The following is a 16,615-nucleotide window of genomic DNA, read 5'->3' on the forward strand; positions in this document are numbered from 1 at the left end:
AGTCACGGTGCGCAGCCTTTCTCTCTCTCTCTCTTTTTTTTTTTTTTTTTTTTTTTTGAGACAGTCTTGCTGCGTCGCCCAGACTGTAGTGCAGTGACACGATCTCAATTCACTGCCATCTCCACGTCCCGGGCTCAAGCAATTCTCCTGCCTCAGCCTCCCAAGTAGCTGGGACTACAGGTGTGTGCCACCACACCTGGTGAATTTTTGTATTATTAGTAGAGATGGGGTTTTACCACATTGCTGAGGCTGGTCTCAAACTCCTGAGCTCAAGTGATCCACTCACCTTGGCCTCCCAAAGTGCTGGGATTACAGGCGTGAGCCACGGTGCCTGGCCCCCATTTCTTTAAGGAAAAAAATAAAAGCAACTAGAGGGTGTAACCCACCCAAACAAAGGAGTATACCCAGAAAGAGGAAGATGGGACCTGGGAAACAGGAGAATCTGAAACCAGAGAGAACATTAGCTCTGTGGTGGCTTAGGGAACCAGTAGTTCACACTGGAGCAGAAGGCCAAAAGTTACTAAGAAGGATGTCTGTGGTATTGATAGTTACTATGTGTGTTTGTCATTATTGAGAGGAGGTATACCAATCTGCAAGAAAGTTAGAAGAAAAGCTGAGTAACTGATGGTGCATAGAGAGCTAAGCAATCAGAAACCCAAGGCAGTCGTTAGGGGAAAACAAGACATTGTAGAAGAAAAGATATGAAATAATGGTGTCATAGATGTGAATAATATCTGCAGTCATATAACTGAGGTAACGAAAAATTACAATATAACAGTATTGGAAAGATAGAGAAGGACACTTCCACAGTAGGAAGTCAGTAGAAAATATGTGAAATAGAGATCAAGAAATAACTTTTGAAATAGTCTGAAATACAGAGGTAAATTTTAGAAGCAGCTGTAAAAAAAAAAAAAAGGTTGAAAGTGGATGCCTCTGGCTAACAGGAGGGCTACAGGGCAGAGACTATGTTTTTCATTAAAAGTCTTTTTAAGCAGTATATGTATTACCTTGATGAACATTAAATTTTCTTAGTCTGAAAAATTACAGTTTTCACAACCAGATTCTAATGGCTCTTAATATACTAGTCTTAGCTACATAATTCTCCTGTATCAACTTGTTTAACAGTCTTAAAATGCCCTTTTTAAATATTTGTTTTTCAGTTGCCTTGTTGAAGGGGATGCTAAAGAAGAAATACTGCAGCCACCGGAACCTCATCCAGTGCCACCCATCTTGACACCTTCGCCCCCTTCAGCTTTTCCAACAGTCACTACTGTGTGGCAGGACAATGATAGATACCACCCAAAGCCAGTGTTACATATGGTTTCATCAGAACAACATTCAGCAGACCTCAACAGAAACTATAGTAAACCAACAGAACTTCCAGGGAAAAATGAATCAACAATTGAACAGATAGATAAAAAATTGGAACGAAATTTAAGTTTCGAAATTAAGAAGGTCCCTCTCCAAGAGGGACCAAAAAGTTTTGATGGGAACACACTTTTAAATAGGGGACATGCAATTAAAATTAAATCTGCTTCACCTTGTACAACTGATAAAATCTCTAAGCCACAGGAATTAAGTTCAGATCTAAATGTCAGTGATACTTCTCAGAATTCTTGTGTGGACTGCAGTGTAACACAATCAAACAAAGTTTCAGTTACTCCACCAGAAGAATCCCAGAATTCAGACACACCTCCAAGGCCAGACTGCTTGCCTCTTGATGAGAAAGGACATGTAACATGGTCATTTCATGGACCTGAAAATGCCATACCCATACCTGATTTATCTGAAGGCAATTCCTCAGATATCCACTGTCAAACTATGAAAACTGTGAGTTTAACACCAAGTCCTTCAACACAAGTTGAAACCCCTGATGTTGTGGATCATGATAACACTTCACCACTCTTCAGAACACCCCTCAGTTTTACTAATCCACTTCACTCTGATGACTCGGACTCAGATGAAAGAAACTCTGATGGTGCTGTGACCCAGAATAAAACCAATATTTCAACAGCAAGTGCCACAGTTTCTGCTGCCACTAGTACTGAAAGCATTTCTACTAGGAAAGTATTGCCAATGTCCATTGCTAGACATAATATAGCAGGAACAATACATTCAGGTGCTGAAAAAGGTAATAATATAGTGTCAAATACTTAAATGTCTACTATGTGCCAGTCACTGTTTTAAGCACTTTAGCTTTATTGATTTATTATGTTTTATTCCATATTATACCATAGAACCTATAGCAAAATCTGTCTTAGATACTAATTTTTTAATATAAGCTTTTAATTTATTGTTAACAATTTGATCACATTATATTACTGGGTGTTTCTAAAATATTTTAGTAGTTATAACTGGATAATTTATTTTCTTTTTCTTTATTATAGATCTTACTGTTTTTGTATTGGTAAAAAATTTATCTGACTGAATAATTAGAAATAATTTAGGGAAGAATCACTTAAAATAACAGTGGCAAAAATACTGTAGAATGTCTTGGTTGGCCATATAATGTCACCCATGTTTCTCCTAAATATCTAGTCATCTTTTTACTGTTCCTTTAACTACAGATTACCTTTTTTTGTTTGTTTTTACTATCTTCACAAATGCTTCCAAATAGGGCTGTTTCCAACCCTGAGTTTAACCCAGGAACAATACTGCAAACTGCTCAGTAGAATATGGGCAGTTTAATTCATTCAGTAGTGAGTGGGCTATGTGCATACCTAGTCATCAAAGCTATTATTTAAAGAATTACTATTTTTTTAGCACTCTTAGCATTTCAAGATAATGCATGCACTCAATTCCCAAAGTGTATTATTGCTTCTTGAAACTCCTCTTTGATCTGCTAAAAGTAATGATGGCTGCCATCTTAAACAGACCCTAAAGTGGAGAGTAAACATATAAATTTTAAAGCTATTTATTGATATATTGATTATCAGTGGTCACTTACCTATCAGTGAACTTTGGTAGTGACACATACAGACTGCTATTTATAAATGTGCAGGCAAAATAAGTACTGTGACCTTGAAATATATATATGTATATACATATATATATATATTTTTTTTGAGACAGTCTTGCACTGTTGCTTAGGCTGGAGTGCAGTGGTGTGATCTCAGCTCACTGCAACCTCCGCTTCCCGGGTTCAAGCAATTCTCCTGCCTCAGCCTCCCAAGCAGCTGAGATTACACGTGCCTGCCACCATGCCCAGCAAATTTTTGTATTTTTTTGTAGAGTCAGGATTTCAAAATATTGGTCAGGATGGTCTTGATATCTTGGCCTCATGATCCGCCCACATTGGCCTCCCAAAGTGCTGGAATTACAGGTGTGAGTTACTGGCACCCTGCCTTGTTGTTTTTATTTTGTTTGAGACAGAGTCTCACTGTCACCCAGGCTGGAGTGCAGTGCCATGATCTTGGCTCACTGCATAAAACCTCCGCCTCCTGGGCTCAAGCAATCTACCACCTCAGCCTCCTCAGTAACTGGGATTACAGGTGTGCACCACCACACTTGGCTAATTTTTGTGTTTTTAGTAGAAACGGGGTTTCGTTATGTTTGCCAGGCTGATCTCAAACTCCTGGCCTCAAGTGATCTGCCCACCTAGGCCTCCCAAAGTGCTGGGATTACAGACGTGAGCTAACACCCATGGCCTTGAAAGATTATTTTCTATTTCTGACCCATTATATGCCACCCATACTGTAGTGCTTTTGTTTTCTCTAACTCACATATACTGTATTTTTTAACTTGAGAGTGTATTTGGTAGAATAGATGACAGTCTTTTTGAGACAGAGTTTTGCTCTTATTGCCCAGGCTGAAGTGCAATGGCACGAGCTTGGCTCACTGCAACCTCTGTCTCCCGAGTTCAAGCGATTCTCCTGCCCCAGCCTCCCGAGTAGCTGGGATTACAGGCATGCGCCACCACGCCTGGCTAATTTTTTGTATTTTTAGTAGAGACGGGGTTTCACCATGTTAGCCAGCATGGTCTCCATCTCTTGACCTCATAAAATCCACCCGCCTTAGCCTCCCAAATTGCTGGGATTACAGGCATGAGCCACCGTGCCCAGCCAGGTAACAGTCTTAAACTAGTTGCTTAAATTACAGAATTCTCTTTTCTTGATTCGTCTTTGTTTTATTTGAAGGATCTTTAGAAGATCATAATTAGCATAATAGATATTACTTTACCAGTTTACCATAATTTTAAATTGCTAATGTCTTTTGTTCCTCAACTTCAGAATTTGAAATATAACTGCTCAGCTATAACTATGTAAGAAAATATGTACATAAGAAATTTTCATTTTGGGCTTTTTTAGTATATCAAGCATGTGGTATATTGTACTTAGGAAGTTTTTTTGTTGTTGTTGTGTTTTTAAAAAAAAAAAAAATTACTGGAAATAGAATTTGGTGAGGGCCAAAAGATACATGATATGATATGCTCATTAAAAGTTACTACTACATGACAAGTCTATTGATGGCTCATGCCTGTAAATCCCAGCACTTTGGGAGGCTGAGGCGGGAAATTCATTTGAGCCTAGGAGTTCATAACCAGTGTGGGTGACATAGTGACACCCAATCTCTACAAAAGATAAAAAACTAGCTGGGCATGGTGGTGCACACTTGTGGTCCCAGCTATTCTGGAGGCTGAGGTAGGAATATCACTTGAGCCTAGGAGCTCAAGGCTGCAGTGAGCCATAATTGTATCACTGTACTCTGCCTGGGCAACAGAGGGAGACCCTGTCTCAAAAAAAAAAAAAAAAGAGTAAGATACAGCTAAAAGCAGCCTACTATGTGCCAGCTCATTTCTGTTTGTTTGGTTTTGTATTTCAAAGCAAAAATCACTATAAATGTGATTTCTGGTTTCTTTTTTCTCAACGTTAACTGTTACTGGTTTGATATTAACTGAAGATTTTCCTGTGTGTAAATGTTCTTTGTTGCAGCGTAACTACAAGTAGTCTTACTTTTAATGTGTTGCCAAATTTTTACCATATAGATTATTTACTTTATAGATTGTTTATTTACCTTATAGATTATTATTTCCTTTGTAGATCATTATCTTATAGAACCATTGGCACCAGAATTAGAGTTTTGGGGGGGGTTTTTGGTCCTAGAACTTGTTAGTGAATTACAGTCATACATTTCTTAATGGCAGGGATATGTTCTAAGAAAAATATGTCATTAGGCAATTTTGCCATTGTGTGAATGTCATAGAATGTATTTACACAAACCTAGATGGTATGGTATACTATACATCTGGGCCATACAGTGTAGCCTCTTGCTCCTAGGCTATAAACCTGTATAACATATTACTGTACTGAACAATTGTAACACAATGGTAAGTATTTGTGTATCTAAACATAGAAAAGGTACAGTAAAAATGTGGTATCATAATCTTACAGGACCACTGTTGTTTACGCCATCTTGTTGATGAAAACGTCATTATGTAGTACATGACTGTAATGGAATAATTTTGTATTGATACCTAAAAAGCTTTTGCATAAGTTACTGCCTGACAAAAATTCCTGGCTATCAATTCCAATTTCAGTCTTGACTTAGGCCTCCTGAAAGATTTCTCAGATTCAATTACAGAAGACCCCATACAGTATATGATTGGCAAAAGCCTATGTAAAATATGCAATATCTGGTTAGATAACCTCTAAAACAAAAGTTTTTAACAGGAAAAGCAATCCAGAGTTCCAGGGAGAAACATGCATTTACAAAGCAAGGGCCACACTTAGAAAATAAAAGTTTTTAAGGGTGAGAACTGTCATGAGAGAAAAACAGAGTTTCTGAAAGATAACTGATTAAAAAAAAGGGCTGAACTGCCCTTTTGTTTTGTTCATTTAATTTATGAAATGGTACCAGAATGCCAAGATTATGTGTCCCTTCCTTCCGACAGCCATCTCTTCACTGTGTGCTGTTAGTAACAAGAGGGCGAGGAGACATATGGTGATGACTCAAACTACCACTACTGGATAAGGTAGATAGTTCTTTAGTGGCAAGGGAGAGTTCTGGTACTCTTTGTAGGTGTATCAAGTATTGGACTGGAACTCTTCTTTCAGCAGGACCCAGAGGCTGTATTTTCTTGTGTCTCCAGCTAAATAAATGCAGGAGGGGCAAAAGCAATCATACTCACCTCATGTGTGTTGAAAATTGAAAAGACCTATGCATAGCCTATCAGGTGTGGTAAAAAGTAGAGTATCATGGCAAAACTGTGTGTTCATTTAAGAACAATGGGCAAGGCTCAAGACAAAATAATAATAGGACCATCACGTTTCTTTTTCTTTATCCCACCCTCCCCAACCTGAGAGTTCACACACAGAATTGTATCCTCATGTTTTCTTTCTGTGCTTCCAGTGAAAACTCAAAGATCAAATGCACTCATTTACCTTAAGCCATAGTAAAGCTAACCAATGAGGCTTACTTAATGCACTATTTTTCCCAAGAGCTAATTTTGTTTCTACTAGTGAAAAACCTGTATATAGCTTCAGTCAGCATTCTCAATGTGCCACTGTACACAAAATCTTCAGCAATAAATAAATGAAGATTTTTTAAAAACTTTAATAGCCATATCTTTACCTGTTTTGGAAAAATAACTAGTATTTCTGATGTTATTTCAGCTATTGCTGTTTAAAACATGACTGAGGTACACAGTTAAGTTTAAAATGAGTCCAACTTTAAAAGTGAATAGGACACATGTTACATAATATGGCAAAAATCATGAAAGGTGTTAAGCAATTGAATCCTGTTTGGTAAACACTGGCTTAGGCGTTTCATAACACAAATGACCAAAGCTTTCCTTTTTGTACACAAAGCATCATCAGTAAGATCAGTAGAGAAGTCACTTGCCAGCTGACTGAAGATTCCCTTCAGGCTTGGAGAACTGAATGATGTCTGTAGAGTGGCAGGAAAGTCATGGGAGAGAGTCATTTTCTGTATGCAGTATCTTTGCTCAATAAGCATCATAATTCTTCCTGATAATGAGTTGAGTGGAAATGGTTTCTTGCGTATTTTTGTTTTGCATTTTTAAAAACTGATCTAGATACTTGTGACAGGAAATTTTAGAATGTCAAGAAAGCTCTCTGATTTTGTTTAGCTGACATGTTAATTTTTAATAATTTGCCTAAATTTTTATGTGTTTAATTTAGATGTTGATGTTAGTGAAGATTCACCTCCTCCCCTACCTGAAAGAACTCCTGAATCTTTTGTGTTAGCAAGTGAACATAGTGAGTGTCTCTTTTGCTTTTACATTTATTTTATATTCTAATAATAAACTCTGAAAAACATGCCTGATTTTAATCTATGAGCTATTGTGCTGCATAATTAAATTCAAAAACAAGTAAATTGATATTGACATGCTTTTAATTCTTTGAGAAATGCTTTTAAATGATTTTTTTACTTGTTAAGATTGATAGAAATTACTGCATTTATGTTAGATATCAGAATTCACTTAACTGAAATTATAGGCCGGGCGTGGTGGCTCAAGCCTGTAATCCTAGCACTTTGGAAGGCCTAGGTGGGTGGATCACCTGAGGTCAGAAGTTCGAGACCAGCCTGGCCAACATGGTGAAACCCGTCTCTACTAAAACTATAAAAATTAGCTGGGCATGGTGGCCGACGCCTGTAATCTCAGCTACTTGAGAGACTGAGGCAGGAGAGAATGACTTGAACCCAGTAGACAGAGATTGCAGTGAGCCAAGATTGCGCCATTGCATTCCAGCCTGGGCGAAGAGCAAGACTCCGTCTCAAAAATTAAATAAATAAATAAATACAATTATAAAGCCAGATGCAGTGACACATACCTGTAATCTCAGCACTTTGGGAGGCTGAGATGCACGGATCACCTGAGATCAGGAGTTTGAGACGAGCCTGACTAACATGGAGAAGCCCTGTCTCTACTAAAAATACAAAATTAGCCAGGCGTGGTGGCGCATGCCTGTAATCCCAGGTACTTGGGAGGCTGAGGCAGGAGAATCACTTGAACCTGGGAGGCAGATATTGCAGTGAGCCGAGATCGTGCCATTGCACTCCAGCCTGGGCAACAAAAGCGAAACTCCGTATCAAAAAAAAAAAAAAAAAAAAAAGGCAATTATAAGTGTATTTGCAGTCTGGTGTATTTTCATTCAGTAAAAGTAACACTTATTGGCTCATGCCTGTTATCCTGCCACTTTGGGAGACCAAGGTGGGCAGATCACGAGGTCAGGAAATCAAGACCATCCTGGCTAACACAGTGAAACTCTGTCTCTACTAAAAATACATAAAATTAGCTGTGCATGGTGGCACACGCCTGTAGTTCCAGCTACTCGGGAGGCTGAGGCAGGAGAATCGCTTGAACCCGGGAGGCGGAGGTTGCAGTGAGCCAAGATCATGGCATTGCACCCAGCCTGGGCGACAGCAAGACTCCGTCTCAAAAAAAAAAGTAGCACTTATTTATGAAGACATTAATTGCTTTCCTTAGGTTTAGGTCAGTAAACATTTCTGTTGGGTGGGCGTCACTGGATTGATGTTAACTGAAATACACATAAGACCCCTGGAGTAGACTGGGCACATTGGCTCACACCTGTAATCGCAGCACTTTGGGAGTTCAAGGCGTGAGGATTGCTTGAGCCTAAGAGTTTGAGACCAGCCTGGGCAACATAGTGATACCTCCTCTCTACTAAAAATGAAAAAACTATCCAGTTGTGGTGGGCGCCTGTAATCCCAGCTGCTTGGGAGGCTGAGGCAGGAGAATTGCTTGAACCCAGGAGGCAGAGGTTGCAGTGAGCTGAGACCATGCCATTGCATTCCAGCCTGGGCAACAAGAACAAAAGACTCCGTCTCAAAAAATAAAATAAAATAAATAAAAGAGTAGCCAGGCGTGGTGACATGTGCCTGTAGTCCTTGCTACTCAGGAGACTGAAGAAGAAGGATTGCTTGATCCCTGGAATTGGAGGCTGCAGTAAGCCATGATCGTGCCACTGTACTCTAGTTGGGTAACAGAGTGAGACCCCGTCTGGGGAAGGAAAAAAGAAAGACCACTGGAGTATCAGAACTGGGAGAAAGTGATCATACTTTAAAACATTGATAATGTACTTCTCCCTATTAATCCTCTAAAAAAAAGTGCAGAAACAGCTTGATTATATTTAACAGTGTCTCATGCTCAGTGGAGGTGCTCACTAGTCTAAGTACATTTTACCAATATATTAATTTTGACTGATTTTTGTTTTGTTTCATTTTATTTTATTTATTTATTTATTTTTATTTTTTTAGACGGAGTCTCTGTTGCCCAGGCTGGAGTGCAGTGGCGCAGTCTCGGCTCACTGCAAGCTCCGCCTCCCAGGTTTGCGCCATTCTCCTGCCTCAGCCTCCTGAGTAGCTGGGACTACAGGCGCCCGCCACCACACCCAGCTAATTTTTTTGTATTTTTTTTAGTAGAGACAAAGTTTCACTGTGTTAGCCAGGATGGCCTCAATCTCCTGACCTCGTGATCCGCCTGTTTCGGCCTCCCAAAGTGCTGGGATTACAAGCGTGAACCACCACGCCTGGCCTCGTTTTGTTTTATTTTGAGATGGAGTTCCACTCTGTCACTGAGGCTGGAGTGCAGTGGCACGATCTGGGCTCAGGCTGTTCTCCTGCCTCAGACTCCTGAGTAGCTGCGATTAGAGGCATGTACCATCACTCCCAACTAATGTTTTTTTGTATTTTTTAGTAGAGATAGGGTCTCACCATGTTGGCCAGGCTGGTCTCGAACTCCTGACCTCAAGTGATCTGCCTGCCTCAGCCTCCCAAAGTGAATTTTGACTGATTTTAAGATAAATGTTGAAGAACTGGGCAGTGGCTTATGCCTGTGATCCCAGCACTCTGGGAAGCCAAGGCAGGTGGATCTCTGTTCCATGTTGCCCTAGGAGTTTGAGACCAGCCTGGGCAACATGGCAAAACCCTGTCTGTATAAAATCAAAAATTAGCCAGGTGAGGTGGTATGCACCTATAGTCCCAGCTACTCAAGAGGCTGAGATGGGAAGATTGCCTGAGCCTGGGAGGTTGAGGCTGCACTGAGCCAAGATCGCACCTGGTCAACAGAGTGAGACCCTGTCTCAACAACAACAACTAAAAAGAATGTTGAAAACAATGAAGCAGTATACTTCACTTGTTTAAGTCTGTCACATTATCTCTAGATTAAGCAATATACTTCACTTGTCTGTCACATTATCTACAGACTATAATAAACTGATGACTGAATTCATTTACTTAGGTTTTGAAGGAAGGAAACATAAAAGAATGTTCTCAAATTAATAGAAACTACAATTTTTTTTTTTAGAAACTTCAGAAATATGCTTACCCAGAAACTACAGAATTTTTGTGGAAGTGATAGTTTCTAAAATCTTTAGGATCTGTTTTTTATTTTAATGCAAAGAAATATCAAAAATTCAAGGTGTTAATAACGATAAGATTTCATTTTTCTCAGATACACCTATAAGATCGGAATGGAGTGAACTTCAAAGTCAGGAACGATCTGAACAAAAAAAGTCTGAAGTGAGTCCTTTTGGAATTGGAACGGTTATAGCTTAACATTTTTACTCTTTTGTTAACTAATCTCGCACTTGTTGAAATAGCTGTCATCTTAAGATCGTTAAATATAGTTTGTAATTTTTAATCAGCATTTCTTATGCTAAGATTTCAGATGAAAAGCACATATAAAAGGTAGGATCTGAAATTTTTTAAAAGAGTAACCTGATCTACGTACAACTATCACTTTAAAGTATTATTTTCTCAAGCTGTTTTTGAAATATGTAAATTATGTCATGTTTCAAATAATTTTGACGGTATGAATGAAATAGGAGTTACTATTTTCAGGGTCCTAATTCTTTCTTACATTTCTAGATGCTTCCCATTATAACACTAGGCACATAGTCACTTCTTTTGTTTTTTTCTGGCTACCTGGCATTTCTTTGACATTCAAGAAATGTTTTGGCAATTAAATATCTTGAGGGCGTGCCATGATGGCTCACGCCTGTAATCACAGCACCTTGGGAGGCCAAGCAGAAGGATCACTTGAGCCCAGGAGTTCAAGACCATCCTGGGCAACATGGGGAGACCTTATCTCTACAAAAATTTTAAAAATTAGCCAGAGGTGGTGGCACATGTCTGTGGTCCCAGCATTTTGGGAGGCTGAGATGGGAGGATTGCTTGGGCCCCAGAGGTCAAGGCTGCAGTGAGCCATGATCGCACCACTGCACTGCAGCCTGAGTAACAGAGTGAAACCCTGTCTCAACAACAACAAATTTGTCCATAGGAGACAGCATTTTTTATTAACATTAATACTTTTTAATATTTTCTCCCATATTTAATATCTCTGGAATTGAGCTACATCTTATATTTGATTCTAAAACATGATGTATTTTAATTGACACATAAAATACAATAATGATATAATCAGTAATAGTGGCTGGCAAAACTTAGCTGTATGTTCCTTCATGCAGTAGCCCGTGCTTTTCAGCGCTCATCCAGAAACATTTACTCCAAGTAGAAACAGTGTAACATTTAAAAATTTTAAGCCTAATTAAAAGCACAATTGTTTGCTTTTCCTCTGATGCTGAAAATGATAGGCCTTGATTTCTTGGGATATATATCCATAACAGACCGAGCTTTCTATTATTTGTATATAAAATGAATGTATTGTAATAGATATTAAATGTCTTCCTCCTAGGGCTTGATAACCTCTGAAAATGAGAAATGTGGTAAGTCGTTAGATTTTTTTTTCCTTTTTACTATAATTTTATAGATTAATTTCTACAAAATATCGTGCTTCATAGTTCATGCTATTTAGTTATTTCTGTATGTGAAAATGTCTAGGACAGCTCTTCTAGAAGCTTAATATTGTACTATAATTCTTCCAAATTAATTATTACCACCAGATAGTAGTATTGATCTGGAAAATCATGGGAGCATTTACTATCAATAGCTACAGGCTCATGGGAAAGAGATTTTTAAAAATATTTTTCTGTTTTTTATTTTCTGTTTTTAAAAACACCTGGAAGTTAGATCCCAACTTACATAAATGCCCCAAATTTACCTACATGATGGAATTGGCTTTGTAGAAACCTATTGTTTTAGAAATCTTTCTTTTAGTACTTTTTCGTTTATTTGCGAAGACCAATAAAATTATATAGCTCAAACCAGTGTTACAATGCCCAGTTTGAATTTTTTTCTACCATATTCCTATTACTGTCATATCGTACTAAAATAGATCAAGTTATTATTAAAGTCAGTGACCATGTAAGTAACTCATCAAACATCCTAGCCTGTATAATGTCTTCAGTTCACCTCTTGCCTTTGCCCCTACCCTCCATTTCGCTTCAGCTCTTCTCTCAAGATTATATTCTGGATCTTGGCCTAATGGGTCTGTTCCATCTTATAAATGATATTACTTTCTATACCTTTTTATAAAGAAAATAGCAGGGCTGGACACAGTGGCTCACACCTGTAATCCTGGCACTTTGGGGAGGCCAGGGCAAGTGGATCACTTGAGATTAGGAGTTCAAGACCAGCCCGGCCAACATGAGTGAAACCCTATTTCTACTAAAAATACAAAAATTAGCCGGGCATGGTGGTGTGCGCCTGTAATCCCATCTGCTCCGGAGGCTGAGGCAGGAGAATCGCTTGAACCTGGGAGGTGGAGGCTACAGTGAGCCAAGATTGTACCCCTGCACTCCAGCCTGAGTGGCAGAGTGAAACTCCACCTCAAAAAGAAAATAGCGGAAGCTATAGAGCCAGGCCAGCCTGGACTGGAATCCATCTAACTCTTACATGACCTTTACTTCACAGAGAAAATGGAGGCTGTTTAGTCTAGGATCATCATTTCCTCCTAGAATATGGCTCTGAATATCTCACCACCACTAGTCTCATATAAATGCCTCTCCTCTTTGTCTCTATTGCACATTATGCATAATTTTATTTAAAAGCTTATCACACTGCTATAATAATTAATATATCTCTCTGTGTCTCCTACTAGACCAGGGTTTGGCATTGCACGGCCTATAGCCCTAATGTTTGTTATGCCCTTGAGCTAAACCAATGGCTTTTATGTTTTTAAAGTTGTTCAAAAAGAAGAACAATGAAGCTAACAAAACCAAAGAAGAGTTTGTGGCAGTGATCTTAAGTGATTTGCAAGACCTAAACTACTTATTTTCTATTTTATTGTTCTCTAGCTTTATTTTCTTTAAGAAGTTTGTGGGGCCTGGTGTGGTGACTCATGCCTGTAATCCCAACACTTTGGGAGGCCGAGGCAGGCAGTCACAAGATCAGGAGTTCAAGACCAGCCTAGCCAACATGACAAAACCGCAACTCTACTAAAAATACAAAAATGTGGCGAGCACCTGTAATCCCAGCTGCTTGGGAGGCTGAGGCAGGAAAATCACTTGAACCGGGAGGTGGAGGTTGCACTGAGCCGAGATTGTGCCATTGCACTCTAGCCTGGGTGACAAGAGCAAGACTCCATCTCAAAAAAAAAAAAAAAAAAAAGTCTGTGGGCTCCCTTCCAGACTGTAAGCATCTTGAGGATGGGGATTGTCTGTTATTTTACTTGTATTCCAAGTTTCCAGAAAGGTTCCTCATGGAGGTATGGGGTATGTTCAAGACTGTGAAAGAATGAATGAATTATAGTAGTTAATTTCTTTTGTTACTAATGTTGAACATTGGTAATTAAAGAGTGAACTACAATCTAAACAACATAAAACTTTAAAAGTAGTTAGATCTGGCGTCGTGGCTCACACCTATAATCCCAGCACTTTGGGAGGCCAAGGCGGGCGATGACCTGAGGTCAGGAGTTTGAAACCAGCCTTGAGCAACATGGTTAAACCCCATCTCAACTTAAAATAAAAAAGTAGCTGGGCATCATGGCTGCCGCCTGTAATCCCAGTTACTAGGGAGATTGAGGCAGGAGAATCCCTTGAACCCAGGAGGCGGAGGTTGCAGTGAGCTGAGATTGCGCCATTGCACTCCAACCTGGGCAACAAGAGGGAAACTCTGTCTAAAAAAAAAGTTGCGTTGTTATTTCAGGTGGAAATATTTCATTAATTAACCTTGACCTTGTTGATTTCTTTTTTTTTTTTTTTTTTTTTTGAGATGGAGTCTCGCTCTGTCGCCTCGGCTGGAATGCAATGGCACGATCTTGGGTCACTGCAAGCTCTGCCTCCTGGGTTCACGCCATTCTCCTGCCTCGGCCTCCCGAATAGCTGGGACTACAATCGCTCGCCACCATGCCCAGCTAACTTTTTTGTATTTTTTTAGTAGGGATGGGGTTTCACCGTGTTAGTCAGGATGGTCTCAATCTCCTGACCTCGTGATCCACCCGCCTCAACCTCCCAAAGTGCTGGGATTACAGGTGTGAGCCACCGCTCCTGGACTGACCTTGTTGATTTCTATACAAAGGCATTTCAGTTGCAATTATTCCCTTAGAACATAGGCATATAGTATAGCTACCTTAAGGGAATGTAATATGTCAAGACCTAGATTTAGGAAATAAAAATAATGAGAATCCTCACGTTGCAGAAGTACTCACTGCAGATTTCTGTGTGACCACAATAATACCTGACATGATTTTCTGTGCTCACTACGTTTGTATTTATATTGATCTTGACCTATAAAATTATGGTGCCCAGGAGAGAAAATTTTCTCTTTTCATGCTTGCCAACATTTAAAAAATTAAAGAGTTGTATATATATGATGCTACAAAGCATGGTGATTAACAAAGGTTTTGTGTTGCTATTTAGATCATCCAGCGGGAGGTATTCACTACGAGATGTGTACAGAATGTCCACCTACTTTCAGTGACAAGAGAGAACAAACATCAGAAAGTCCAACAGAAGCCACAGATATTGGTAATTTCTTTAATAAATAATTTTTAGTAAGTAGTTAACACTGGCAAGAATGAGAAAAGCTCATTTGCCATTGTGAAGTGACACTTGCCAAGAATAAAGTATATGATTTTCCAAAGTTGCTTGGACTAGTCATGAAATAAATGAAGCACTTAATTCTATTTCACATTGAGATTAAAAACTAAAATAGAAAACTGCAGTATATTAAAAAAATCTTTTGTGTTGGACAGACTAAATTATCTTGGATGTTTTTCTTACATTGTGATAAAATTGGTTTATTTTCAGCATAAGATTTTTAAAAGAAGCAATCATTTTCAGTTACCCCAGATAAATTTACAATCGTTTTGCATTTACAGAGTTTTGTTTGGCTTAAATTCTAAATTCCCTTGTGGAAATTTATTTGTTCCAGAAAATCAGAATGTCTGTGGACATGGTTTTTAGTAGTTTAAAAGTATTTCTGAACACTGACTAGTTATTGTGGTATTTTCACTGTAGGTTTTGGTAATCGATGTGGAAAACCCAAAGGACCAAGAGATCCACCTTCAGAATGGACATGATTCAGGGAGCTAAAAGACACTTTTAAGTTATACTGGAAAATTCAGGTGCCACTGAAAGCCAGATTTATAGTATTCCATCTTTAATATGTGGGACTAACAGCAGTGTAGATTGTTACCTTAATATTTTTTGCTGGGACCATCTACCTGCCTTATACTATACTTAGGAAAAAGTATTACATATGGTTTATTTTGAAACTTCAAGTATTATTGCCTTAATGTCTCTTAACCCTGTTACACGCTGCTTGTAGACATGTTAATATAGTAATACTTTTATGATATATTGAGTTTAAGGACTACTCTTTTTCTGTTTTATCATGTATGCATTATTTTGTATATGTACAGGGCAAGTAGGTATATAATTTGATAAAGTTGCAATCGAAATATTATTAACAGAAGATGTAAGAAATTTCTGCATGGTCTAAATCTTTGTGTACTTTATTTGTAAATTATTTGCCCTGGAGTTTTAGAAAATAGTTTCTGAATTTTAAACTTGCTGGATTCATGCAGCCAGCTTTGCAGGTTATCAGAGATCAAAGATTGTAATAATAATACATTTTGTAAATTGTAAGCAAAGTTATTTTTATATTATATACGGTCTAATTGTTCATCCTAATTGTTCTTGTTTTCATCTAGTCAGAGATTCAGTAAGTGCCTTGGAACAATATTGAATTCTCTTAGCTTGTGTGTGTTTCTTTAATATTTGAACTCAACTGGGATTAGAAGACTATCAAAATACATGTATGTTTCAGGATATTTGACCTGCCATTAAAAAAACAATTTTACAGCGCCTACTTGTTGCCTTGGCTTTTCATTTTTCATTCCTAGGAAATTGGACTTAACTATCAGCCTTCTTGCTGGCTCAGTCTTGGTAGGAAATGAATGTGAATGGAGTTTAATCTCTTTTTTTTTTCTTTTTTTAGACAGTATCACTCTGTCACCCAGGCTGGAGTACAGTGGTGCCATCTCGGCTCACTGCAACCTCCACTTCCCAGGTTCAAGTGATTCTCCTGCCTCAGCCTCCCAAGTAGCTGGGATTACAGGCACCCGCCACCACGCCCAGCTAATTTTTATATTTTCAGTAGAGATGGTTTCACTGTGTTGGCCAGGCTGGTCTCAAACTCCTGAACTCAGGTGATCCGCCCACCTTGGCCTCCCAAAGTGCTGGGATTACAGGCATGAGTCACCATGCCAGGCCTAATCTCTTAATTAGGG

General features: G+C 38.8%; 1 protein-coding gene across 3 annotated transcripts in view; it reads left to right on the top strand.

Moving 5' to 3' along the window:
• PTPN12 (protein tyrosine phosphatase non-receptor type 12) overlaps positions 1–16,188 on the top strand; it is a 104,724-nt gene extending 88,536 nt beyond the window's left edge. For 2 of the 3 annotated variants that reach the window (XM_050782748.1, XM_050782750.1), the window contains exons 13-18: positions 1,161–2,131; positions 7,140–7,217; positions 10,436–10,503; positions 11,678–11,708; positions 14,742–14,849; positions 15,342–16,188. In XM_050782748.1, the coding sequence (XP_050638705.1) occupies positions 1,161–2,131; positions 7,140–7,217; positions 10,436–10,503; positions 11,678–11,708; positions 14,742–14,849; positions 15,342–15,403 (1,318 nt within the window). In that variant the 3' untranslated portion in view covers positions 15,404–16,188. The remainder of the gene's footprint in view (positions 1–1,160; positions 2,132–7,139; positions 7,218–10,435; positions 10,504–11,677; positions 11,709–14,741; positions 14,850–15,341) is intronic. The other variant, XM_050782749.1, reaches the window with a different exon arrangement.
• The last annotated feature ends 427 nt before the right edge of the window (positions 16,189–16,615 follow it).

Source organism: Macaca thibetana, chromosome 3, assembly GCF_024542745.1.
Source record: "Macaca thibetana thibetana isolate TM-01 chromosome 3, ASM2454274v1, whole genome shotgun sequence".
NCBI classification, from domain to species: domain Eukaryota; kingdom Metazoa; phylum Chordata; class Mammalia; order Primates; family Cercopithecidae; genus Macaca; species Macaca thibetana.